Genomic DNA, 23,785 nt, shown 5'->3' on the forward strand with positions numbered 1-23,785 from the left:
ATGATCCGCTTTCGCGGGAACCACTACAAGCAGCTGCTGACACAGCTACCGCGCAATCTGTTGGTCTTTGATGGGCATTGCCTGCTTTGCCAAGCCCGCGTGCGTTACGTACTGGAGCGCAACTTTAGCTTCTTTAGTCTCCTCAGCTATGTGATGTGTAGAGTAGAGGACGACCTCGCAGAGGGTCTGGACCGCCACCGGATCTATTTCGCCTCCCTCGACTCGAAGGAAGGAGCCAATGTGCGCCGCTTATTCTTTCAGCGTACGCCTTCCTCCTCCGCAGCGTGCGCGTCTTCCTCGATGGCGCCGCCGCAGCCGGTGCTCCCTGTGCCCGAAGACCTTGTACTTGTGTTCATCGAGAAGGTGCCCTCTCAGACAGCCAAGTTCCTCGCCTGTGTGCGGCCAGGCGGGGTTGCCGCGGATGACCGCACGCTCTTTCAAAACACAACGACAGCGGCTACCTATGGTCGCGGTGTTGCTGCCTCTGCGTCGACGACGTCGTCGTCCTCCACCGCCAGTGCGCGGCTCGTCGACGCTGCTGAGACGGACCTCTTCGTCTCCACTAACTATACGGCTATGTGTCGGGTCGGCATGCACCTCGACCGGTTTCTCATTCGCCTCCTCTTCCGCTTCCTGTACTGCGCCGTGCCAACCTCGATGGGCGACTACTGGTTTGAGCGATACGTGTGTTGCCGTCGGAAGAACATTTGGGGCACCTCAGAGCAGGATGCGGTGAAGGTTAGCGGCATTATTGAGGGAATGGTGGAGCGTCGGTGGGTGTGGCGAGGGGTCAGCAGCAACCCGCCGCGGCGATAAGTGGAACCGAGGCCAAAGAAGCGATGTGGTGTACTTGCCAGTGAGCCTCAGCGGTACTGCACGGATAACGTGGCGCTGTGCCGCTACGGCCCGCTTTTATGCTCCGCCTTACCCCATCGCATCCCCCCGCTCCTCCCTTCCTCTCACCCCCTTCGTCGCTGCTAGAGTGCACGATCTCCATCACCACCACACAGGGTCTCGGCAAGTCCGTTGTCGTCATCATGAGTGTCAGGCTTTCAGCGCTTCATAAACCACCGGTACAGAGAGAGGGCGAACGGGAGAACCAAGAAATATGCGCCCCCCCCCCCCCCACCCCACCCTCCGCGGGCGGGAAGGCCTCACTCGACGTTGTGTAGGGCACGCTTGGCCGGCCGAACAAGGAAGATGCCCCTGGCAAGGGAGGACTAGAGAGGCGCGGGAGAAGCGGCTGCGGTGTTACTGTCATTCCTCTTCTTCCTTCGTCCCTTTATCCCCTCCACTGCCCAGTGACGTGTGGCTCTGGAGTGTTCAAACACCTGCACAGACATGTAACCAAGCAGTTACCCCTCCGCCTTTTCCCCGTGTTTCTCCTCACTTCTCCCAGGTGCTTCTTCTGACTGGTAGTTCACCACACACACACACACAAGCCTACACGTACCTGCCAGTGGCGCACGACAAGACGAGAGCTGCGGCTGCTGGTGGTAGTGGTGGAGGTTGCAGTGCTGCATCTCCTTCGCAGTGCCTCCTCCTCACTCCTCTCGCTCCGTTAGCGGAAATGAACAGCGTGGCGCACCGCACTCGTGCCGTCACTGCCGTCACGCTTCCATCGTGCCTACGCCGTCGGCGTACAGCCGCATCGTCGCCGTCGTTGTGCTTGTCGCAGGAGCACGCGGCGTGCGCCTCTGCCCCAGCGCGCTACCTCTTTACCTCCTCGCTTCTTAGCAAGCTCGGAGACTCGGTCGCCTCCAAGGTGTCACAGCTCGCGGAGAGCGTCTGGCTAGCAGATGAGAAACTCGTGACGGAGCCACGACGCAAGTTCGAGCCGCAGCGCGTCGCCAACACAAGTCTGGCAGAGCGCCTCGCTGCGCAACGAAATGTGCGGCGGTGTCTCGTCCCAACAAGCATCAAGGTGGACAAGTCGCGGCAGTACGTTGAGTTCACGTGGCCTGAAGAGGCGGTCGAGGCGATGCGCAGCGTCTCTCTCAAGACGCACACGCCCGATGTGGCAGAGTCGCCTAAGACCTCAACTGGCAAATCTTCTTCCCCGGCAGCTTCATCACAAGTGGCCGGAAGCGCCACTGCTTCTGTTGATCACGCATCAGCTAGAGATCAGAGCAGTGCGCCTTGCCCATCTCCCCGCCTCCTTTGCGTCCCTCCTGGCATGCCTCTTCGGACGCGCGCACTGGCCGAGTACCTGCGCGCCTACACTCCCAGCACCGACGGCGCACTCGGTGACAAGGACATCGTCATCTATGGTCGTCGCGGCATCGCAATTGTCAAGATCATTCCTGTCGGCAACTACGCCCTGCGCTTTGTCTTTTCTGACGGTCACAGTGGCGGCATCTACAGCTACGAGTACCTTTACTACCTCACGGGCCCCACCACCAAGTACGGCTTGATGCGGGGTTACATCACGGAGCTGCGGCAGCGTCGCAAGTCGCGCGACCCGCCAAAACGTTCCCCGTCCATCAAGTACGCCAACCTGCTTGCGCAAAACGCCGCGACAGCCGCAAAGCACTAGTCCACCGCGCACACGCAGGTCGGCTACACGACCGCATCACCTTTCGTTTCCGCATAGATGCGTGTATGTGGGTGTCTGCGATACCGTCTGTGGGTGATGCCAGCATCGCCGTGTCCCCTTTTCCGTCTAGTTGCGTTCCAGATGACAGGGGGGACGCTGGTCCCCTCCGTGCCTGGCATCCCAGGGGTTCAGCGCCTACGCCATCGGTGAGCCAGGCAGCCCGCCTCTCCCTGCCAGTGCCGAGCCGCTTCTGGCGGGCACAGAGGCACCTCCCTACGACGCCGGGAGGTGCGAGGGTGGCGTCGCTGCTGGTACCGGCAGCCCCGGTCCGGCATGGCGCTGCGTCGGTACGACCCGCGACAGTGAGCGCGTCGGTGCCGGCCATATGGCGGGCCGAGTGGCAGCGTGGCCCAAGCGTATTCCACTCGGCCCCTCGCTGCCTACTGGTGTGGGGCGCCGGAGCCACCTCGAGACGGGTGCACCAGGTGGCGACCGGCATCGCGGGAGCGGGCGTGAGGCGGCGCACTGCTGTACTGCGTGTGTCTCGCGCTGCTGCCCGTCAGGAGATGGGGGACCCGTGACAGGCCCAGGGGGCGGGTAGAGCGGAGTTGAAGTGGTGTTTTGCGGCAGAAGATGGTCATTACGCACGGAGGAAAAAAAAAGTTCGAAAGAGACGTGAAGAGGCAGTTGCGCTCACCGCCAGCTCGCCCCCACACCCCAAACGAGGCATGTTGTAGGAAAACTGAAGAAAATTACCCCAAGAGGCACTCCGTTACGTGCCAAGGATGGAGAGAGAGAGAGAGACACCCTCGGCTCCGTGTACACGTATAGGGAGGGGCAGAGAACGTGTCCACGTAGATGAATGCTGCGTTCACTTCCTGCTTAATCTCGCTCCTTTCGCTCGTTTCCTCCTCCTCGCCTTTCCTCGCCTTTCCGCATCAATTGCACCTTCTCATCTTTGCCAACAACGCTGTAGGAGTCGCCAGAGGAAGAGGAATCCAGTCACACACACACACAGAGAGAGAGAGAGAATAAATGATCTATGTAGTTGCGATTGAGAAAATGAGAAGCCGGTGTACGCACGCGTACGTGCGTGTGTGTGTGTCTTCTACACCCAGAGGGTAGTGGGGAGGAGGGGGGCAGAAAACATCGAGATGCCTCCAGGAATGGGCGGGGTGGATAGCAGCTGAAGCGGAGTACCCTGACCAAATCATCGTTTCGGTTGCCGGTTGTCTCAAGGGACTGCGGCGAGAGAGTGCGGGGTGAAGAAGCAAGTCATCACCAGAGAAGGCAGTCGTGCACACTCGCACACGCAGACAGTGACAGACGCACCACCTCTCCTCGGCCACCCTTGACCGAGTGAGATGAAGCGAGAGTTGGTGGTCGCGGTGAGCGGGGGGGGCAGTGTATCTATGGAACACAATGCGCATGATGGTCCTCCGCTGTTGCAGCCGTTGTCACGCTGTTGAAACCGGTAAACTGAATGCTCTTGCGCGAGTGGTGTGAGTCGTCCATGTCGCCAGAGGAGCGTAGCCGTTCAGATGCCGAGATAGGGGACGCGTCACTGACTGTTGATCTGGCTCCGCTAGACGGTGTGTGGGGCTGATAAACAATGGAAGTGCGCGGGCGGCATGCGTGGCCATCCACGTCGCCCTGATCGGGATTTCTGGCTACAGTTGCTTCTACGGGCTGGTGGCGACTGCGATGCCGCTCACTACGTTGCGACCGCTGCACCGCCGCTGCCTCAGCCAGCTGTGTGCCGACCAGTCGCCGGAAGTTGCGCGGCATCAGGACGAGCGTGGAGGTGGTGTCATTCACTTTGCACACCCCAACCAGTTGGTGGGCCTCCTCGAACATGTTGTTGCGGAGGGAGATGATGATGAACTGCGCACCTCGGGCCTGGCGCAGCACGTAGCTCGCCACAATGGAAACATTTCGAAAGTCCAGCGCTGCGTCGATCTCGTCCATCACGTATATTGGCGTGGGTTTGATGTAGTGCAGGGAGAAGATGAGGGCGAGGCTAGACAACGTTTTCTCGCCACCGGACAGGTTCGATATTTGTTTCCACGACTTCTTTGGTGGGCGCACGACAAAGTGGATGCCCTCGAACGGGTCGTTCACATCGACCAGCTCCATGTCGGCGTCGCCGCCGTGCGTGAGAAGTTGATACACCTCCTTCAGCCGCTGCCGGATGAGCTCAAAGGCGTTCATGAAGGCCTGGCGACGCGTGTCCTTGAGCGTTTGCAGCCCTCGCTCGGCCTCGTCGGAGAGAAGCTTCTTCGCCTCGTAAAAGGCCTTCGCTTCACGATGCGCAACATCGCGCTCGCGCCAAAGCGCGACGGCGCGGAAGTCGATTTCGCTGTGCAGCCGCTTCGTCTCCTCGCTGAGGGCTTTGGCGAGGTGCACCGAGCGGTCGTAGTCGCAGGCATCCAGCTCCTCTGGAGTGAGCCGGAAGGTCATGTGGCGCAGCTCCACGTGTGCCCGTTTCGGCGGCGGCGGCACGAATGCCGAGGAACCGCCCCCTGACGACGTTTGCAACGCAGTTTCATTAGGGCTGCGACTAGGACGCGCCCGAGCCCGCTTCCTGCTGTACGCAGTTTCGCATTCCTCCTCCTCGTCGTCCTCGTCATCCACCTCAGCGTCCTGGTCTTTTTCGTCCCCGGCGTCGCCTTGCCCGAGCGTTTCCTTACCGTATAGTTCCGCGTTCTCGCGGATCTTCTCCTCACAGCCTTCGATCTTCTGTTGGAACTTTGAAAGCTCCTGCAGGGCGTCCGCAATCTTCGCCGCCTCCGTCTGCCGATAGCGCTGCTCATCGTCCAGCTTCTTCTGGGCATTGAGAGCGGCTCCGTTGGCCACCGGCACTGCGGCGCGTGCGTCCTCAGCGGCCGCCTGCGCGTTTGCCAGCCGCGCCTCGGCGCCGTTTAGCTCCTTCATGAGCTCTTCCAGCACCTCCACGCACTCTCTCATCTTCTCCTTTACGTTGTCTTGCGCCTCCTCCTCCAGCTTCTTGAGCTGATGCTCGTAGTCGGCTATGTCGGCGGTCTTGCGCTCCTGCGTGGCTCGGTGTTTCTGTGCCTGTCTGCGGCAGGCCCGCAGGCTCGCCTCCTCGGCGTCAGCGCGCTCCTGCTGTGTTGCAAGGGACGCAGCCACCGTCCTGAAGCGCGCGCCTCCTGCCTCGTCCACCTGCGCCTCCAACGCCTCGACGTCTGCGTGATGGGCAATGTAGGTCTTCTCTGCTTTCTGTAGCGCTGCTTCGCAGTCCTCCACGGCTTGCTCGCACTGCGCTCGCTTGCCCTCCAGCTCCTGCATGGACTGGGCGAGTTCGCCACGCAGCGAGGCAAGACGCGCGGCATCTCCGTCAGCTTTCGCGACGAGAGTGGTCAGTTCGTGCCGCAACTGGCGCAGCTGCTCGGGGTATAAGTGGGACTCCTGCTCGTGCAGCTGGTGCAACCGCACATTCAGCGCCCGCTCCTCCTCGGCGGCCTGGACCAGGTCCTGCTGGAGGCGCTGCAGGTCCTCCTTTATGGACTGCTTGTCTTGGGGCGAGCGAGCCGCCTTTAGCTTCGCGCCGCGAGGAGCCGCCCCGCCACCGGTGATAGCGCCGCTTGGTTCCACCAGCTCGCCCTTGACGGTGACGACGCGATACCGCTGCTGGTTTGCTGTGCCTCCGGCGGGGGAGAAAGAGGAGGATGAGGCCTTTGCAGTTGTTCTGCTGCTTCCGCCGCCGCCAAAGGCCGTTTCGCGCGCCTCTGTCAGCGTTTCCACGACAAGGGTGTCACGGACGGCCTGGTAAAAGACAGAGCGGAACTTCGCGTTGGTCGGTTGGATAAGGTCGAAGAGGCGGCGCGCCTTTGGATTCGGGCACTGGAACGGCTTCGCCATTCGCGACCCTACCTCTCGCTCCACCTCGCTCACCACCATCATCGTGGCTCGGCCAATGTTGTTCTGCTTGAGTAGCTGGAGTGCTGCCGTCGCTGTCTGGCGGTCTTCGACGACGTGGAAGCCCCACGCGTTGCTGGCAACGCCGGCGGCAACGTCGTACTGGTCGTCGATGCGGCCGAGCTGGCGCAACGTACCATAGTAGCCCTTGAGAGAGCGCTGGGCCAACAGGAACTCCATCGCGCGGTCATCAGCCTCACCGTCACGGTAGGCGTTCTTCAGCTCTTGAATGGAGTTGTTTATGGCGTACTTCCGGCGCGCGCTCTCGCCGATTTGATCCTGCACTCGAAGCACCTCCTCCTGCAGGTCCTTGCGGTCGGCATCCCGCAGCAGCCGCTCCAGCTCCGCCATGCGAGTCTTGCTTCGCCCCGTCGACGCCGCCAAGTCGGCCACCTGCTGCTGCTTCTTCGTGGCACTATCCGCCAGACCGCCAAGCCGGCTTTGCACGGTGCGCAGTTGCTCCTTAGCCTCCATCACGGCGCGCTTGTACGGTGCGAGCTGCTCCTTCTTTTCCTCCAACTGCTGGCGAAGGGGACGCAGTTTTGGCAGCAGCTCCTCGGAGAGGGTATCATGCTCTAGTTGCAGAGTTGATATGGTTTCGGTTGCCTCCTTGTAGTTCTGCTGGTGAATGGCCGCCTCGCGCTCGGCGTCCTGTTGGTGCAGAACCGCCCGCTGCAGCTCCTCTTTGGCCTTGCGCAGCTGGTCTGCCGCTTTTTTACGCGCCTTCTCCTCCTGGTCAGCGCCGGACTTCACATGCTCAAGGTGCACCTCGGCCGATTGGCGCTGAGCCCGGAGCGCATCGCGTGCCCGCTGCACCTCCGCGACATGCCTCTTTGCCGCGGCGGACGCCTCCTCGGCCTTCGCCTTTTCTGTTCGCCGTTGAACAACCTCTTTCTCCATTAACTCAATACGCTCGTCGATCTCCGCCAACAAGCGCCGCGGCTCCTCAAGTCTCTCCTCGATGCCGCGCATGCGCAGCTGGCACATGACGATGAGCGTCTTCTGAAGCTGGTTGTCCTTCGTCACGAAGGACAGTGTCGAGTTTTTGGCTTCGTCCAGTGCCTCGCGCTCCGCCTTGAGCTTGCGTTCCTTGTCCAGCGCCTCGAGCCGGGCCAGCTGCGCCGTCTCGGCGGCGGCTGTCATGTCCGAGATTCGGCCCACAAACTGGCTGGTACCGATGAGATCATCAAGGTACTCCAACAGGCCCTCCTCGCCCTCCTTCTCCGCCTTGGGCTTCATGAGCGCGATCTGCTCCACCTCGCCTTGCAGGATGAGGAAGCGATTGTGATCCAGATCGACGCCTTGGGCGATGAGGCACTCCATCACTTCCTTCTGCGTGCGGCGAGCACCGTCGATGTAGTACTGCGACGCGCCCGTGCGAAACACCTCTCGCTTGATGCTCAGCCCGCTGCCGCCAACCTCCTGCCGCTGCTCCGAGTCCTTCTCCTCGGCAGTGGTCTCTAGCAGGCGAATGAAGTTCACGGTCACGGAGGCGTAGGACAGGTTCGGATGAGCAGCGGAGTTGTGAATCACCTCCGCCAACTTATCCAGCCGGATCTTCTTGGCATTCCGACCAAAGACGAAAAGCATAGAGTCAATGACGTTCGACTTGCCAGAGCCATTCGGGCCTATCACCGCAGTGAATGTCTTGTGGAATGGCCCAATGCGGTGGGTCCCGTAGTACGACTTGAAGTTCTCCACGTCAATGTCGCGAATGACGAGGCGCGAGTGTGGCGTGAGGTCGCCACCGGTGCTGTCGCTTTGGGCGACTGTTCGCTGCGACGGATGCGTGACTGTCATGACTGGATGAATAAGCTCCAGCTCCGTCCCGCTTGTCCGGGTCGAGGAGACGTGTGGTGGAGTGTAGGTTGACAGCCGCGCAGCTGATGAAGAGGAGGAGGCACTGTCATCACTTCCGCCGCCGTCTTCAGGACCATGGCCCACCGCCTCCTGGGCTGGCTCGTCCTCGGGCGCTTCTTGTGAGCCTTCACGCGACCCTAGCGGGGCTTCTTCGTCGTCCCTGTCAACGTCCTCAAGTCGGTCCTCTGCTCGTCTCCACTCCTCTTCCTCTCGATGGAACTTTTCCGCGAACGTCTCCATATGACTGTCCTCTGTGTGGACGTCGCCCGCCTCCTCGTCTTCTCTGCACTCTTCCTTCACACTCACCTGTGTCCTCTCGGCATGGCGCTTTGTCGCCACACTGCGGGCTTTACGAGCGCCTTTCTTCCTCGGTGGCATTGTATGTGTGTGTGTGTGTGTGTGTGTGTGTGTGGGTCTACAAGGAAAGTAATATCGATGTCGGTCTGACGCTTCTGAAGGCCTCTTTCGTCGTTGCTCTTTTCTTTGCTTGGGCGGGTGTGTGTCTCTATGTGAGCCAAAAAATGAAGAGCGGTGTCGAAGACAAAGGAGGAGAAACTGAGAGCGACACTTTTATGCGCTTGCCTCAGTCGATCTCCCTATCTGTCCGCCTGTCTACCCCCTTTCTCTCTCTCTCTCTCTGTCTGTGTGTGTGTGTGTGTGTGTGTGTGTGTGTGTCTATGGTAGAACCTCTTCGTCTTGTTCGCTTTCCTGACGAGGCGTCCACTACCGCCTCCCTGCCGATATCACCCCGGGACAGACCTCTGGGTGTCCTTGGGTGTGAGGTAGAAGTGGCGGCACAACAGGGTGACGCAGCGATGAATTGTACGCACACAGAGAGAGGGCAGGCGGGGAAAGGCAGAAAAAGAGGAGGCCAAGGCGAAAGAAACAAATAAAAGGGAGTTACGTGTGGTGGTGAGGTTGGGCGGGCGAACAACGCTCGGAGCAGCTCCCACTTGTTTTTTGTGGACTCGATGGTGCACCCTGAGGTACGATGAAGCTGATCGGTGACGACAGTGGCGGAAGGGATGGTGCAGGGTGAGTATGTGTGCATGTACAGTAGTACAGAAAGAGAGAACCGAAAGAGGAAAGCACAGTGACAGAAAAAAGCGCTGCTCAGGAGCAGCGATAGGACAGAGGGGGAGATGGATGGGGGCGCATGCCGGTGTGTCGTCGCGCTGTCAGTGCAACGCCGGTCTTTTCCTGGACGCCTTTTCCTTTTCGCTGTGTTCTCTTCACTAAAAGTAGTGACACACACACACACACACACACACAACATAACACATCGTCCACCTAAACATCTCACCCACTTCGCTTTTCGTTTTCGTTGGTGTCGAGGATATCAAACGAAAAAGTGGGAAGGGACTAGAAGACAACAACGGTGCACCTGAGTTCATATGGGAAAGGACGGCAGTACAGCTGATCCACACCTGCCGCGCTGCTCCTTTCCCCAGGTCCTGCCACTCTTATCCTCCTCCTCCTCTTCCCTCGCGTTCACCTCCTACAGATTGAATACGTGTCGTGCAAATTCACGCTTTGTGCTTCGCGACGCACAGACGTGCACGGCAAGTGACCGATACCCACAGAGTGGCGCCGCTTCTTGTTGCCATTTGACTAAAACCCACCTCTTCTCTTATCCACTTCTCTCGCCGCGGATCGCATTCTTCACTGACTGAGTAGACCTCTTCTCCCTACCCACTGCACACGGGCAAGGTGCATGCGCGTCCTTTCTCTCCGAGAAAGCAGAAATGCAGAGGGATAAGAAATCGATCGTGTTGCACGCCATCCATACACTACCCCACCCCCCACATGACACTCAGAGCTGAACGCAAAAAAAAAAAAACACATGCCGATAGGCATTAAGCGGCAGACAACACGCCTTCTTTGGCCATGTGCCGACCTCGTGGGAGGCGTCATCGCCAATCGCACGTCTTTTGCATCCCCCCCTCCCCTCCCCTCCCCTCCCCTCCCACGCCGTCCTTCCCCGTGGCGAGGGCTGGAAGCGCGTAAACAAAAGGGCGAGGGACGAGAGCGGAGCCCAATGCAGTGGCAGCAAAAGTGGCAGGAACCGCAGCTACTGCTGTGGGGAGGACACACAAAACAGAGCGCCCAGCGGCATCACCCATTCATCACATCCGTAGACAGGCAGATGCCCGCGTGGCACCGTCCTAGCACCGGCGGCTCTTGCAAGTCTGATGGAGGCGTGGCGGCACTGACTAGTCGTAGAGTCCACTGCTTCACTCGCGGAGTTAGCTGAGAGAATGGCAAGAGGCGCCACCAACGGCGAAGGCAGGGGATGCGGAGAGAGAGGATTGGTGAAAGATCCACACAGGGGAGTGAACTACACCACACTCCACCCCTCCATCATCGGCTATCCGAGCTTGTCAGGATTACGACGAAGGCAATCGCCTCCCAAAGCTTATCCCTCTTTAAGACTGCGATGTGCACGTCTCAGGACCTCGAGCGCTATCGCCTCGTGTCATGGGCGGCAGTATCCAGACATGCTGCCACGTTGTGCCTCGCTTTCCTCCGTTCCTCCCCTGAAGGAGTGCAGAGAGAGGGGAGGTGAGGGAAGAAAGTTCGTTTTGCACGAAACATAGATGAGGCCCAGACGTGTACGCGCGCGCAGCCCAGAAGATACGGAGGGAGAGAGAGAGAGAGAGGAAGGTGATGGTGAAAGAGAGCTGGTGTTGCTGAGAGCACCCAAAGGGGCTCGTCATCAGATCACCAGCGGATGCAGATTGATGAGCCTTTTATCATTTTGCTCACAGCGGGCACACATTGATTGGGGTGTTTTGTGCAACGCACTGCAGTACCGTCATGGGGGGGGGGGAGGGGAGGGGGCAACGTCGCATTGCCGACCACTGAATTCCATCCAGCGCGCGAGGGTGGGATGGGGGTTGGGAAGCAACCTGTGAGCTACTGAAGCATCGCACACAGCTGACAGGGTCGGAGTACATGGGTGATGGTGATGATGGTGATCGGCAAGTGCAGCTTAGCGGCGACCCCCCGCCCGTACAACACACACACACACACACACACACATGCACAGACAACAACGCCAGCACTCTGCGATACTGTCGGCCAATTTGACTCCAGTGATGTCTTTGGTTTATGAATGTTCTCAGCTTTCTTTTTGTGGGCATGTTCAACTGACAACACCACTGCGCGTCACACGCAGGCACACACACACACGTACGGACACATACACACTGAACTGTCAGCAAGAGAGCCAGGGAAGCTAAGAGGAGAGGAAGGACGGGAGGAGGATGAAGAAGAGCGGCGTTGGTGACACCCGTGAGGAGGTGTGTGTGTGTGTGTGATTGGAGATGAGCGGAGGAGCACACCTCCTGCACCCTGCTCTCATGAGCCGAACAGAGAACACATACGTCGCTTTCCTCTTGTCTCCTGCCCCCAGAAGACACACCCGCACACATCACGAATCATGCGCTGCTCTCCGTCAGTGCTTCACTCACGTTGCACTTGAAGGAGCTCACACTATTCTCATTTCCCTTTGCGCAGATCTCTCTCTCTCTCTGTTTGGTCGGCGCTGACCTTGATAAGCCGCCCAATCGCACACAGAGAGCAAGAAGCACGCAATACGTTACGCCGATTTCAACGCACGCGGTGGTGGTGGTGGGGGGGGGGGTAGCAGCGAGAGAAAAGTAGCTAGAGGGAGTGAGCAAAGAAGGGGGAGGAGGTGAGGGTCATCCATCACCCATCCGACAGCGCTGCTGCAGCGACTACCACCACCACAGTCGCACAGAGAATCAAACGGCTCGCGAAGAACAACAGCCATGACAACAGAACACCGAGCAAGAGAAAGAGAAGACGCACTTCTAGAAGGCAAAGAGGAGCACCCACATACGGTAAAAGAACGTAACGTGCTCACGGCGATGGGGGAGGAGAGGAGCAGCCAGCCGTCATCGTGGCCACGCGGGCCAATGCCTTGCCTCTATTCGAGTCTTCCATTCGATGAGAGCTCAACAGAAGACAAAGGTGGCCACGAGAGAGCATCACGAATGACGCCTTTGCACGTGCAGACCTACACGGGGATCGACAAGCTTCCCCTTTCACGCGGTTGCCTGCATGTACTCCCAGCGCTGCACCATGATCTTCTGGGTGCACAGAAGCGCCTCCTTCGCTACTTCTGGGTTCGAGTGTGACATGAGCATCATCACGCGCTCCTTCACTCCGACCATCGCAGGTAGAGTGAGAAGGTTTCGACCGGTGGGGTGGTAGCGGATGATCTCGCCCAAGTCGTGGCAACTGACCGCCAGTGTCACCTCGTCTTTCGACTCGCGCAGGACTTTGCCGAGAGCTAACAGCACCTCGTAGCCGTTGTCCTCGACTTTCACTGCCTTCTCCTTCCAAAACTTGGTGCTCGTATGCACTGGCGTCCACTCGAGCACGCCACTCAGCACCTCGCCGCGGTACTGCGAGAAGCTCGTCAGCACGTGCATCGAGCTCTCCATAGCGGCGCTCAGCTGATCCACCATGATGTTGATGTCCTCGTCACCAAACTTGCGGCGGGAGATCTGTGAGAGCGTCTTGATCATGCCAACACTGACCATCTCGGCCACCAGCGAGGGGCCCTTCTTGAAGGTGCTGCTCATCTGTTCCGGCGTCTCGCCCTGATGCAGGCGGCCTAGCAGGTAGATCCTGTCGTCTACCCACTCCTCCGACGACGGGTTTAGCAGCTTGTTCATGTACTTGCGCTCGGCTTCCGCCATGTTCAGAAGCGTCATGAGCGCCACACGGATGCACTTCTCCTTCTGGACGCGCTGGAGCACACGGTGCAGCTGCGGGATCATGCGCTCACGCACCAGCAGCACGAGTCCCTCGTACTCGAATGACAGAAGCCAGGAAAGCAGCAGCGTCTCGTAGATGGCCTGGATGATAGTGGCAGAGTCGCTCGACACGATATCCGTGAGCAGGTGTGGGATGAAGGAGGGAATGTTCTCCTTAAAGAACAGCTGGCGAAAGTCCTTACGGCGTGCGAGCTGCACACATGCCTGCACTGTGAACTCAACGGCGGTCACCTGCAACGTTTCTGGGGAGAAGGTGTGGCGGGCCAGCGCAAAAAACTCCATGAAGGTGTTTTCATTCCCCTCGTAGCTGCCGTAGCGGAGCGCCGTGGCGGCCAGGAAGATGGCAGGGTTCGCGATACCGAGACTCTCGCTGTGCGAGGACGCAATTTGCAGCAGCAGAGAAGCCGGATGACCACCGAACTTCTGCTGACATTCGTCACGGCCAAGCTGCACGCCGATCTCGTGGTCGGCGTACACGAGGTCTGCCAAGAAGCGCAAGGCATACCCTAGGATGTGCTCCGTGTGCGTACCGGCACAGAGACGGAACATCGCAATCGCCAGTGACTCTTCGCGGCCGCCGACCAGTGACGTCACGAGCTCCGCGTCCAACCGATTCGAGAAGAGCTGCTCCAGCAGCCGGATGGTGCTGTCGTCAAGCAGCTGAAGCTGACGGACAAGGCTGATGGTGTCAGCGGCATCGGCCGAGAGAGTGGGCATCTCTTTTTCTTATGCCTCTCGATTGTTTCTTGATTCGCAGGGCGCTAGTGATGATATGACCTTTTGCCTACAAACAGTGTCTTGGCGTGTGTGTGTGCGTGTGCTAGACCACTATGCCGGTTGAGCTGCAGTCGCCTACGTCGATGTGCAAAGATGTGCGACGTTCTACAGTCACGAGAGCTGAAGAGAAAGCAAGAATGAGGGGGAGGGAAAGGTGAGCGCAAGGGAAAGAGATACCCCCTGCTGAGATTACACGCGTACCACTCAGCTGCGGAAGGGGGCTGCCCCCTTCATAGCACACTCAGTGGCCATCTAACCACTGACGAGCAGTGCTTGTCAACATCTGCGTCTGCGCACGTGTGCGTGAGGAAGATGAGAGGGAGTGACTGGGGACAGCGTGTCCCTTTTTTTTTTGCTCTTCGGGTACACTTTCCGCTGCCTTGTGCGACTTCTGCTTCCTCCTTTCGTTTTTCGGCTTTAATGAGCGAGAGATCGGAGCGGCCCCACAGTGCAGACGTGGGGAAGATGAGGCGAGGAGCACACGTGTGCGACACTCACACCCACACAAATCAGATAGAGACGTACAAGAGAGAGAGAGAGAGGGAGTGCGACGACGGTACACAGATGAAAGAAAATCGGGGTGAAGAAAAGGAGGAGGCACGAAAATCAGCCAGCAAACCACAAGAGTACCGACGCGACAAGCCCCAGCCTAGGCAGCCATCCCATGAAGGACAAAGCCTTAGGCCCGCACTCCTACAGAGAGAGAGAGAGACACACACGCACACACATTACTAGAGAGAGAGGGTGGGTGGAGCAAGAAGATGATCAGCATTGCCTGCACAAGAGTGCAGCAGCGCAACGAAGATGATGAAAAGGTGGGTGGAGCAAGAAGAGGAGGAGGAAAAACAGAAGACGCAGAGAGGGAGCACCAATAATGAACGCAAATACAAAGAGGTGAGATGCCGGGATGGGGATCGCGCGTGTGCGCGAGACAAGCAGCAAGGCAAAGAGCCTGAACGAAGTGCGGCAGGCGGAGAGAAAAAGAAACCAGGTCTACAGGGGATGCAGATAACGGGTGCGTCTCTGCCGTATCATCTAAGAGGGAGGAGGGAGTGTGAGGGGGGGGGAGAGGGAGAAGTCACGAAGCGGAAGAACGAGAGGGAGAGAAAGGCAAACAAAAATAACATAAAACAAAAATCCACAATAACAGCAAGTGATGAGGAGTTGGCCCTCGTGGCACTCTGGAGAACAGCCGGAGGCGGTGGGGGGAGGCATACAGGTAGAAGAGAGTACGCCGCAACAAGAACACAGAGCGAGGCCTTTTCGCTACCCTGGCAGCGTTGTGGGTGTAAGGAATCGAAGCGCGAGCGCCGCGACAGTCCTGCATACAGTCTGGTCAGTGCCACGATGGCTTGCGCTGCACCATGGCCCGAGTGTTTGCCTCGCGCATGCGCTGCATCTCTGCAAGCAGCCCGTCGGATGCGTTTGCGCCATCCCCCTGGTCACCGTCGCCGTTGTCGTCGCCGGCGTCGGGGCGGAAGCGAATGGGAGTGCCACGAGCACCGCGCCGGACGCGCTGCGGCGTTTGAAGGCCGCCGGCATTGACAGGGCGCGGTGGCAAAGACGTAGGCCCCTTCGGCTTAGCGGTCTGCTGCGGCATGCGGGATCGCTCGCTACACACTGTCTCGACGTCGTCTAGTGAGAACGCGTCAGAGGACCAGCGGCTCGGGTGCCGAGAGGGTGAAAGGCAGAGGTGCCTCTTGTGCGTCTTGTCTGCCTCACTGAGTTTGTTCACTGCCTCGTCGGCACCGCCGCCACCGCCACGCTCGCTGACGCTCTCCCCCCTGCCAGAGCAGTACGTTGCGGTGAACGTATTGCGCGACGGTTCGGCTCTCGGGGGCAGCTCTGTTGGCCCCACCGTCGCCGAGCTGGATATCACGATACCCCGGTCGGGATGCACGGTCGACACGGAGGCGCTTGTCTGCATCTCCAGCAGCTGCAGCTCGTCATCGCTCACCGTTTCCCAGCGCCGGGCCATGTCGAGGTTGAGGTGCACCGTGCTTCTCTCCTGCTCCCCGTCATCGTGTGCGTCGTTGTTGCTCACCAAGCCGTGAGCCTTAGTTGCCGAGGCCCCCACTGGAGCGCTTGGTGCTGTATGGCGATCCATTTCCGCTGCTGCCGATTTCGCTATGGTGTCCATCCCATCGTTAGACGGCCGCCCACCTGATCTCTGAACTTCATTTTGTGCCGTTGCCTCCGCGCCTTCGGGGCGGGGCGGCGCCTGCGCGGGGAGCAGGTTACGCCGCAAGTTCTCCGCGGTCAGCGCCGCTGTCTTCGGTGCCCCCACGCCTGCGGCAGCCTGGGAAGGTGCGTCTTTGCTGCGCCCAGAACCACCGCCGGCAGGCGCGCGACAAGCTGCGTAGATTTTTTGCGGAGACGCACTGTGAATGAAAGCAGAGCCGGCGCCAGTGCCGGTGCCACGAGCGCGCGGCTGTGTGAGCGCTCGCTGCGATGACGTCGTTCCGAGGGAATGCGGGTGTGTCCGCGGCTTGCGCTGCCCGCTGGCTGCTGGAGCCGCGGCAGAGCCTTTCGACGTGGAGGCGAGGCGCTCAAACACGTTCGTCCGCTTCTCTGGTGTGGTGGCTGCCGTGGCAGCTGCGGATCCGGTCGCGGCAGCAGTGCCAGGTGGCGTGCAAGTCTCCGGCGCGGTTTCGGTTTGAAAGTCGCCGCTTGCCAGCTCTGACTCAACGCCGATGCGCTGCACATCATCGCTGCTGGCGACAACCATGGAGTTGTTCATAATGCCCGGCATCGTGGGGTAGTCACAGAAGAGCTCGATTTTGACCCCGCCACACCCGTTCGGGGCAAACTCACTCAGCATCATGCACCAGTCTTGCTGATCCAAGAGAGAGATGAAGTCGCCATCTGTGTCCTCGTAGCGAATGCGCAGTCGGCGCTCGGCTCCCGAGGATCGCTGTGGCTGCTGTAGCTGGGTCTGGCAGAAGTCGTGGATTTGTTGATAGACGTCGTGGAACGCGGCCTGCGCTGCATCAGCGACGGGCAGCACACGCGTCTGGGCGTCAAAGTGAATCTTGAGCCGGAGCGTTTCCAAGCGACGCAGCCGCGCCCGGGCCTCCTCGACGAGCGGCCCGCCGATGCCAGCCGCCTCGGCCTGCTGGATGCACTGGTGCAATTTCTCTGCACTTACACGCTTAGGTGTGCTCAGCACTGGTGTTGCACTGACGTCACTCGTGCGGCTCCTTGTAGTTCCACCAAGGGAACCGACTAAGCTCTGGTCGTGCGCGTTAGCACCTTCGTCGCTGGCCCGTAATGTGTCAGAAGGTGACACGGCGTCGTGAGTGGGGCGGCGGGGCGTTACTTGCTGAGAGAGCGAAAGGCCGCCAATAGGCCTGGTTGAGCTGTCATCCACGGCAGGATAGGCCAGCACCAGCTCCAGCTCCCGCCGTGCCTGGTGCTTAGTGTACAGCATCCCAAAGACTTCGCAGAGCTTCGTATACGCCGTGCTAAGCTTCTGTGACCATGGACCGCCGGGTGTGTGAGCCACGTACAGGGCATGCACGTCGAAGAAGGCCGGGAACCCGTCGCCGATCCACGGCACCGGCGCAGCAGTAGAGCTGCCGCTGGAGAGTATCGATGGGATGCAGCTGCTAGTCGTGACCTCGGCACGTGTCGAGGTCAGCGAGCTCGGGTTATCGGAAAGACGTCCACTATGCCGCTGCAGTCTGTACACCTCTAGCGCGGCGGTACCGGCAGCAAGGGCTGTCTGAGCTGCCGTTGCGTCATGAGCGCGCCTCCAGAGAAGGAGCAGCTCGTTGGCACGCGTGATTTGCTCCAGCACGGTCGCCAGCTCCGGCGCAGGCTGCAGCAGCACGGCCGTGGTGGCGCGGTGGAGCATATCTGCTTCCTGAAGACGCGCGAGGAGTTCCTCCGCACGGTGCACGAGTGCAGAGTCCTCCTTGTATCCAGCGGCACTCGCAGTCAGCTTGTCATCACCCATCCCGCGCCCGCTACACACCATAGTGTAGGCCTGAGCGGCCTTGAGCGCCTTCGAAAGTTGCGCGGCGCTCAGCGTGCCGGCGGCAGCCTCATCGCTCTCCACTACCTCTCGCAATGTGGCCATGGCAGCTCGCTTCATGGAAAACGCTTTGCCGAGCTCTTCAATCGGCTGCTCAACCTGCTGGTGGAGGAGGATAGTGATCGTCTCGCCAGGGCGCAGGATCTCTTCCAAGCCGTCGATCCACATCGCCTCCTGCCGCGAACGGCGAATGGCACCTTCAATGTCGCCGCTGCTCGCCGCTTGGCGTGCGCTGAGGACAAGCCTGCGCCACTCCCGCATCGCCGGGAACCACCGCTCTTCCAGCCACGCAAAGAAGGGGCTCGTTAGCATAATCGCGACAGGAAAGATAAGCTGTGCGTGTGGCGACGGTCGCAACGATGGCGTTGTGGCATCCTCAGGTTTGTCGAGCGCATCACTGTCGCTGGCGCCTGCGCCTGCCTGGGATTGGGCCTCGACACCCGCTCTGAAGCTACACCACACCTCCAGAGCCTGACCGAGATCGTGTCGCAGAGCCAAGTCACGGAGCAGCACCACCTCGTGCGTCATGCGGACAATAAAGCGCACCAGCTGGTGCATCGCACGAAAGACGTAGCGGCGCTCTTCAAGCCCTTGGCGAACAAGTGCCTCCGCGTGCAACGACAGATACCGCTCCACCCCGTCAACGAGTCGCAGCAGCTCCGCACTGTGCTCCACGGTGTCGCGCTCCAGAAGAGGCATATCTACATCCTCGCTCAGCTGAGCGTACTCGAGTTTTGTGAAGGCGCTGAGGAGTCGAGTCGCAGCCTGGTGAATATCGGACAGAAGAGCGACGGAGTCGCCGCTATGGTGCACTTGCACGGTTGGGTCCGGTGAGTCCAGATCACCCCCATCCGGCTCCCCGGAGAAGGCACTGGTCCCACCACAGCGTCGACGGGGCACGACAGAGGCGCGGAACTCCTCGGTGGATTGTGGCGGTGCCGCGCACCTACGTCGTTCGCTCAGCGCCGTCGCCACCTCCGCCACATAGTCGAGCACCGATTTCATCTGGTCCAGCTGATACCGCAGCGCAGCGTCCATGACTGGCGAGCGCTCACGCACCGCCGCTGCCGGGGTTCCCGCAGGAGCCTTGTGCTGCTGCGCCCCTTCTGTAGCAGCGCTGCCCAGAGGTACCAGCTGTTTGCGTGTTGTGACGGCCACCGGTCGCGCCTTGATAGTGACTCCAAACTTCGATGCACTTCTTGCAGCAGTCGAGCCACCATTTCTGCCGGCGCCCGTTGTGAGAGTCGATGCAGCTGGCGCTTGCCGTGGTGCCGTGGAAGCACCAGGTAAAGAGGGCGGACGCTGACGGACATGGCCAGAGGCGATGTGTCGAAAGCCGGCGGCGGCGAGGGCGGGGGCAGCGGCTGAATGGGACGTGGTGCTCACCCTGCACTGCCTGGCCTCTGCAGACGACGTGGGCCTCGGCGCCGACTGCGGGGAGGCTGCCGGAGCGGCTGCGGTACCGCCAGGAGACGGCGCGTTGTGAGAGCCAATGTTTATGTTCTCCTTTCCAGCCATGTGGTGCTGTCGAAGCACTCTAGCAGCGCCTTCGGAAGCGGAAACCTGCAGAGGCGCTGGCGGCGCGGTTGGGTCGACATGTTGTTGCATTCGATGTGGTAAAGGGGGAGTGCGCCGCGGCACATGGGCCGTTGCGATATCCTCCTTCGATGCGCCTGCGTGATCGCCATTCTGGAGGCGTCGATGCTTCGGCACATACGATTGCGATTGCACTCTAAGTGGGCTCGCGTCCACCTCACCGTCATTGTATCGGGGCGATGAAAGCGGTGACACCTCCAGCCCGGGTCTCTCCTGGGACGTGAAGGACCACAAGGGCGTGTCGATGCTGCACGGCACGGCGGCAGCGTTGGAGTCGACCTGCTTCAGCAGTTCCTGAGGACGTTGTAAGGGGTGCGCTTCCTTCGCCTTATGGTTCTCATAGCTGGCACGGCCATAGCTCTTCACGTAGTTGCCGTTGCTGCGGTGGGGCTTCTTGCCCGCGCCAAGTGCAGGCGCCGGTGTCACTATCGCGGCGCCGGGTGCCTTATCTCCAGTGTGGTTCATGAGCCAAATGAATAAGATGACGGGAGGGAATTGGGGAGGGGGTGGCGTGAGCGCTGCGTGAGTGCGCGGTTTCTCCTCTTTCAGCCTTCCTTGATCGGCAGGGCGGACTCAGAACTGATAGAGAAAGAGAGGCTTAGTGGCAGGGCGTTACCAGCCAAAGAGAGCAGCAAAGGTAAACAGGCGAGAGAATGTGACGATGCTGAGTCGAGTTAGGAGTCCACCCACACACAGAGAGAGAGACGTTTCGCATACAGTAAGAGAGAAAAGAGCGGGGTCAAAGTTTACAATGATGAAAGTGGGGCAGCAGCGAGCGCTCGCCACACGGATCAGATGCGTACGTAATTTCTGCACCTAAGCCTTACTGCGAAGCGACTCGATGAGAGTAATGGAGGTGTAATAGTGGGAAGACAGAGGTGAGGGGAGGGAAAGAAAAGCGAGAGAGGGCAAGGAGGATGCCCACAACACCAGAAAGGCACTCACACGCGCAGGGAATGCTGTCGTGAGCGTACCGGTGTGTTTGCGTGGGTGTTGGAAGAGCAACGATGCGCGTGTGAAGCAGCAAGTGCCTGAGAGGCAGAGGAGGGGGAGGGGGCAAACGTGGGAAGGGAGAGAGGGAGGGAAGGAGAGAGCACTGACGGTTCGTGAGGCAGGGGCGAGCTGAAATTGTGGAGTGCAACAGCGCTCGACGTGCGGAGAGAGCGAGAGGGTCTGATACGTCTCTTGTCCGCTGCTTTTTGCGCGTATTGATCTTCTTGCCAGCACGAGGTGTCTGGAGAAATGGTGTTCCTGCGCTCAGCCCCCGCTTCGTGTGACACAGAAAAGAAGGCGCGCGGGGGAGGGGGGGGGGGGTAGGGCAACCGCGAGGGAGCGGGAGCGAGCGAGAGTGAGAAGAACCACCCCGGCTACATATACATCTCCTTTTCTTTGGCGCGCATGTTGCCATGCTTTGTTTATACGCGGCTTAGAGGTGTGGCTACCCAAGCGAGTGGGCCTGCTTGGGAGTGGGTCTTTGATGTGCTCGAGGAGTCATATATAGAGAGAGAGAGAGGAAAAGGCGCACAGGAGTACGGGCGGTATTGACTGAGCCAACGGGGTAGAGTACGTGCAGTGACAGGAAAAGAGGAAGGGGAAGAAATTAATAAGGACTCGAGAAGGCAGAAATGATAAGGCGAGACCAGGATGTGTGCGGAGTGCATGAACTGTGCGAGGTGCCGGAGATCACTGGGGGGAGGGAGGGCTGAGCACACGCGACTCCAACAACTACGAAAAGGGAAAAGAAGAAGATGAACCAAAAGCGCGAGGGACAGAGAGAGAGGAGGGAGGGAGGGATCCCCCAATAACTGTGCAGCACCATCACCGCACCTCTCAGATTCCCACCAATAGGTATGCACCAACATGCTGACCCAACTGTGCCTTTCCACGATGGGTTGGCCCCAGCGGCGTCACAGGTCCCCAGCTTCGACAGCGGGCTTCACATCCGTCACCATCACTACCTCTGCGATGTCCTCGACTGCTAGTGCCATGCTCGGTACGTAGGTGATGCGGCCCTGCCCCTGCAGGTCGGCTACATTTAGCGTGAAGGGAACCACGATGCGGCCAAGCACCTCAGCCTCGACGCCTTCGTCAGTGGGGATGGTGTAGGAAGCCTCTGCGCCATTTGACGGTATCCATTGGCGTCGCCGCCACATTTGCACCACCATTTCCCATGGACCCTCTACGATGCGGTGCAGGGCTTTCGTGATGACACCGTGGAAAACGCCACTGTCCTCATCTTCGTCGAGGTCAGTTAGAACTACACCAGCACCCGCCCACGCGCCACAGTCGTCGTCGACGTCGCCGGCGGCGCAGCGCCGTGCAGGAAGTGGAAGAGGGCAACTTCGCAACGTACGAGTACTCTGTGATGCAAACGCCGAGCCAATGGCCTCGTCACAGTCAAGGTCGTTGTCGCCCTTCTCCAGAGTCATCCACGCGCAGTCGGCCTCCTCCAGCGCGTTGCAGCAGAGGCTATACCCGTTTCCTTTGCTGAATCCCTTGTAGTGGATGGAGGAGTCGCCCTTAGCCTTCAGCGAGACGGTGTAGCGCCACACATCATCGTCCTCTGTCAAGAAAACCCTCGCGGACTGGTGCGTGTTACGGGTACGGGTGGGCAACGTTGCAGTGGAGGCTGTGCTCGCGTCATGCACGAAGTAATCCTTATCGGTGCCAACTTGGCGTTGCAGGCGCGCCGTGACGTCCGATGCGCGTCGCATCGACCAGCGTACCGTGACACTGCAGGATATGTCATCCGACACCACCGTCGCGGCAGCCGATGACGATGTGCACTTCAGCTCCGCCTTTGCATCTTCGACTGTGAAGTAGAAGTAATCGCAGTTCTGAGACAGCTGAGCCTTGGCCACGTTCGAGAACGTGTCCGTGGCAGAGAAGGGGCGCAAACACCGGAAGCTCGCAGGCATGACGGCTCCCTGCGCCCCTGACGGTGCGACCATCAAAATGAGCACTGCGACAAGGACAGCGCGGCACGCTGCAGTTGTGGCCCGTGAGGAGATCGTGGTGTGGTTGAATGACCCACCCCGGAGCCCTGGCGAGCCCAAAGCCAGGGCAGCGGAAAGTGGCGCCACCATAAGTGCGGGATGTGGGAAAGGAAAGGAGGAGGACAAAAATGACTGCCCCGCCTTAGTGGACGGCGTGGAGGAACGGTTTGAATTGAGAAGCGAGTCCGTCTGCTCAATGTCAACCACTTCCGACGTCCTCTTGTCTACTGTTATCCAAGCGGCACTGGATGTGTATGGGCGTATGTGCATCTACGTGTGTGTGTGTGCCTGCGTGTGTGTCTGCGTGCCGATGGGAGTTCGATGCGCAGAGTCTGCAGTGGAAAAGAGGATGGGTGGGAGGTGAAGGGAATGCACAGACGTGTGGTGTGCGAGTCATGCAGAAGTGCTACGTGTCGCACGCAAGAGAGAGAGCAGGTGGACAAGGACTCCAGTGGAGAGGTGGCGGCTAACGTCACTATGACGTATAACAGACGAACAAGAGAGCCGCACACACACACACACACACACAGACATCCGATTAAAGGCAGACTAACTTCCTCCCCCACTTCCTCCCACTGCCTACGCTAGCCAGCACGTAGTTTGCTTGCATCTCGGTCTGCGTCCCTGACGGCATATCTTGTGAGTTTCTCTCTTCCCTGCGTGTGCGACTATGGGGTGGTGACGCTGTGATGCATCAACCCATTGCTTTTTTCCAGTTGAGAATGTGTAAAGCGCAGCACAGCAGTGCGCCGCCTCACGCCCGCTCCCGCGATGCCGGTCGCCACCTGGTGCACCCGTCTCGAGGTGGCTCCGGCGCCCCACACCAGTAGGCAGCGAGGGGCCGAGTGGAATACGCTTGGGCCACGCTGCCACTCGGCCCGTCATATGGCCGGCACCGACGCGCTCACTGTCGCGGGTCGCACCGACGCAGCGCCATGCCGGACCGGGGCTGCTGGTACCAGCAGCGACGCCACCCTCGCACCTCCCGGCGTCGTAGGGAGGTGCCTCTGTGCCCGCCAGAAGCGGCTCGGCACTGGCAGGGAGAGGCGGGCTGCCTGGCTCACCGATGGCGTAGGCGCTGAACCCCTGGGATGCCAGGCACGGAGGGGACCAGCGTCGTCCGTGTACCCATACACCCAGGGGGGGGGGAGAGAGAGAAGGGGCAGTGCAACGTACACACACAGGCGGGCCTTTCTGTTCCCCCCTCTTCCCTTCCCTCTTACCCACGCGCCGCCTT

General features: G+C 59.9%; 6 protein-coding genes across 6 annotated transcripts; 2 read left to right on the forward strand and 4 right to left on the reverse strand.

Annotated features, from left to right (window-relative positions):
• LBRM_21_1550 (conserved hypothetical protein) lies at nucleotides 1-816 on the forward strand (the record flags this gene model as incomplete). The annotated part of the gene is made up of 1 exon (XM_001564807.2): nucleotides 1-816. One exon carries the CDS (start codon nucleotides 1-3, stop codon nucleotides 814-816), a length of 816 nt encoding a protein of 271 aa, XP_001564857.1.
• A 754-nt stretch (nucleotides 817-1,570) lies between these two features.
• LBRM_21_1560 (conserved hypothetical protein) lies at nucleotides 1,571-2,536 on the forward strand (the record flags this gene model as incomplete). The annotated part of the gene is made up of 1 exon (XM_001564808.2): nucleotides 1,571-2,536. The coding sequence occupies one exon, from the start codon at nucleotides 1,571-1,573 to the stop codon at nucleotides 2,534-2,536; it is 966 nt and encodes a 321-aa protein (XP_001564858.1).
• Nucleotides 2,537-3,946: 1,410 nt separating this feature from the next.
• On the reverse strand, nucleotides 3,947-8,713 carry LBRM_21_1570 (conserved hypothetical protein; the record flags this gene model as incomplete). Its single annotated transcript, XM_001564809.1, has 1 exon — nucleotides 3,947-8,713. One exon carries the CDS (start codon nucleotides 8,711-8,713, stop codon nucleotides 3,947-3,949), a length of 4,767 nt encoding a protein of 1,588 aa, XP_001564859.1.
• Nucleotides 8,714-12,405: 3,692 nt separating this feature from the next.
• Nucleotides 12,406-13,860, reverse strand: LBRM_21_1580 (putative ATP synthase; the record flags this gene model as incomplete). The annotated part of the gene is made up of 1 exon (XM_001564810.1): nucleotides 12,406-13,860. The coding sequence occupies one exon, from the start codon at nucleotides 13,858-13,860 to the stop codon at nucleotides 12,406-12,408; it is 1,455 nt and encodes a 484-aa protein (XP_001564860.1).
• A 1,396-nt stretch (nucleotides 13,861-15,256) lies between these two features.
• On the reverse strand, nucleotides 15,257-20,017 carry LBRM_21_1590 (conserved hypothetical protein; the record flags this gene model as incomplete). Its single annotated transcript, XM_001564811.1, has 1 exon — nucleotides 15,257-20,017. One exon carries the CDS (start codon nucleotides 20,015-20,017, stop codon nucleotides 15,257-15,259), a length of 4,761 nt encoding a protein of 1,586 aa, XP_001564861.1.
• A 1,442-nt stretch (nucleotides 20,018-21,459) lies between these two features.
• Nucleotides 21,460-22,638, reverse strand: LBRM_21_1600 (conserved hypothetical protein; the record flags this gene model as incomplete). The annotated part of the gene is made up of 1 exon (XM_001564812.1): nucleotides 21,460-22,638. The coding sequence occupies one exon, from the start codon at nucleotides 22,636-22,638 to the stop codon at nucleotides 21,460-21,462; it is 1,179 nt and encodes a 392-aa protein (XP_001564862.1).
• Nucleotides 22,639-23,785: the final 1,147 nt, after the last annotated feature.

The sequence above is a fragment of the Leishmania braziliensis genome, chromosome 21 (genome assembly GCF_000002845.2).
Source record: "Leishmania braziliensis MHOM/BR/75/M2904 complete genome, chromosome 21".
Lineage (NCBI taxonomy): Eukaryota > Euglenozoa > Kinetoplastea > Trypanosomatida > Trypanosomatidae > Leishmania > Leishmania braziliensis.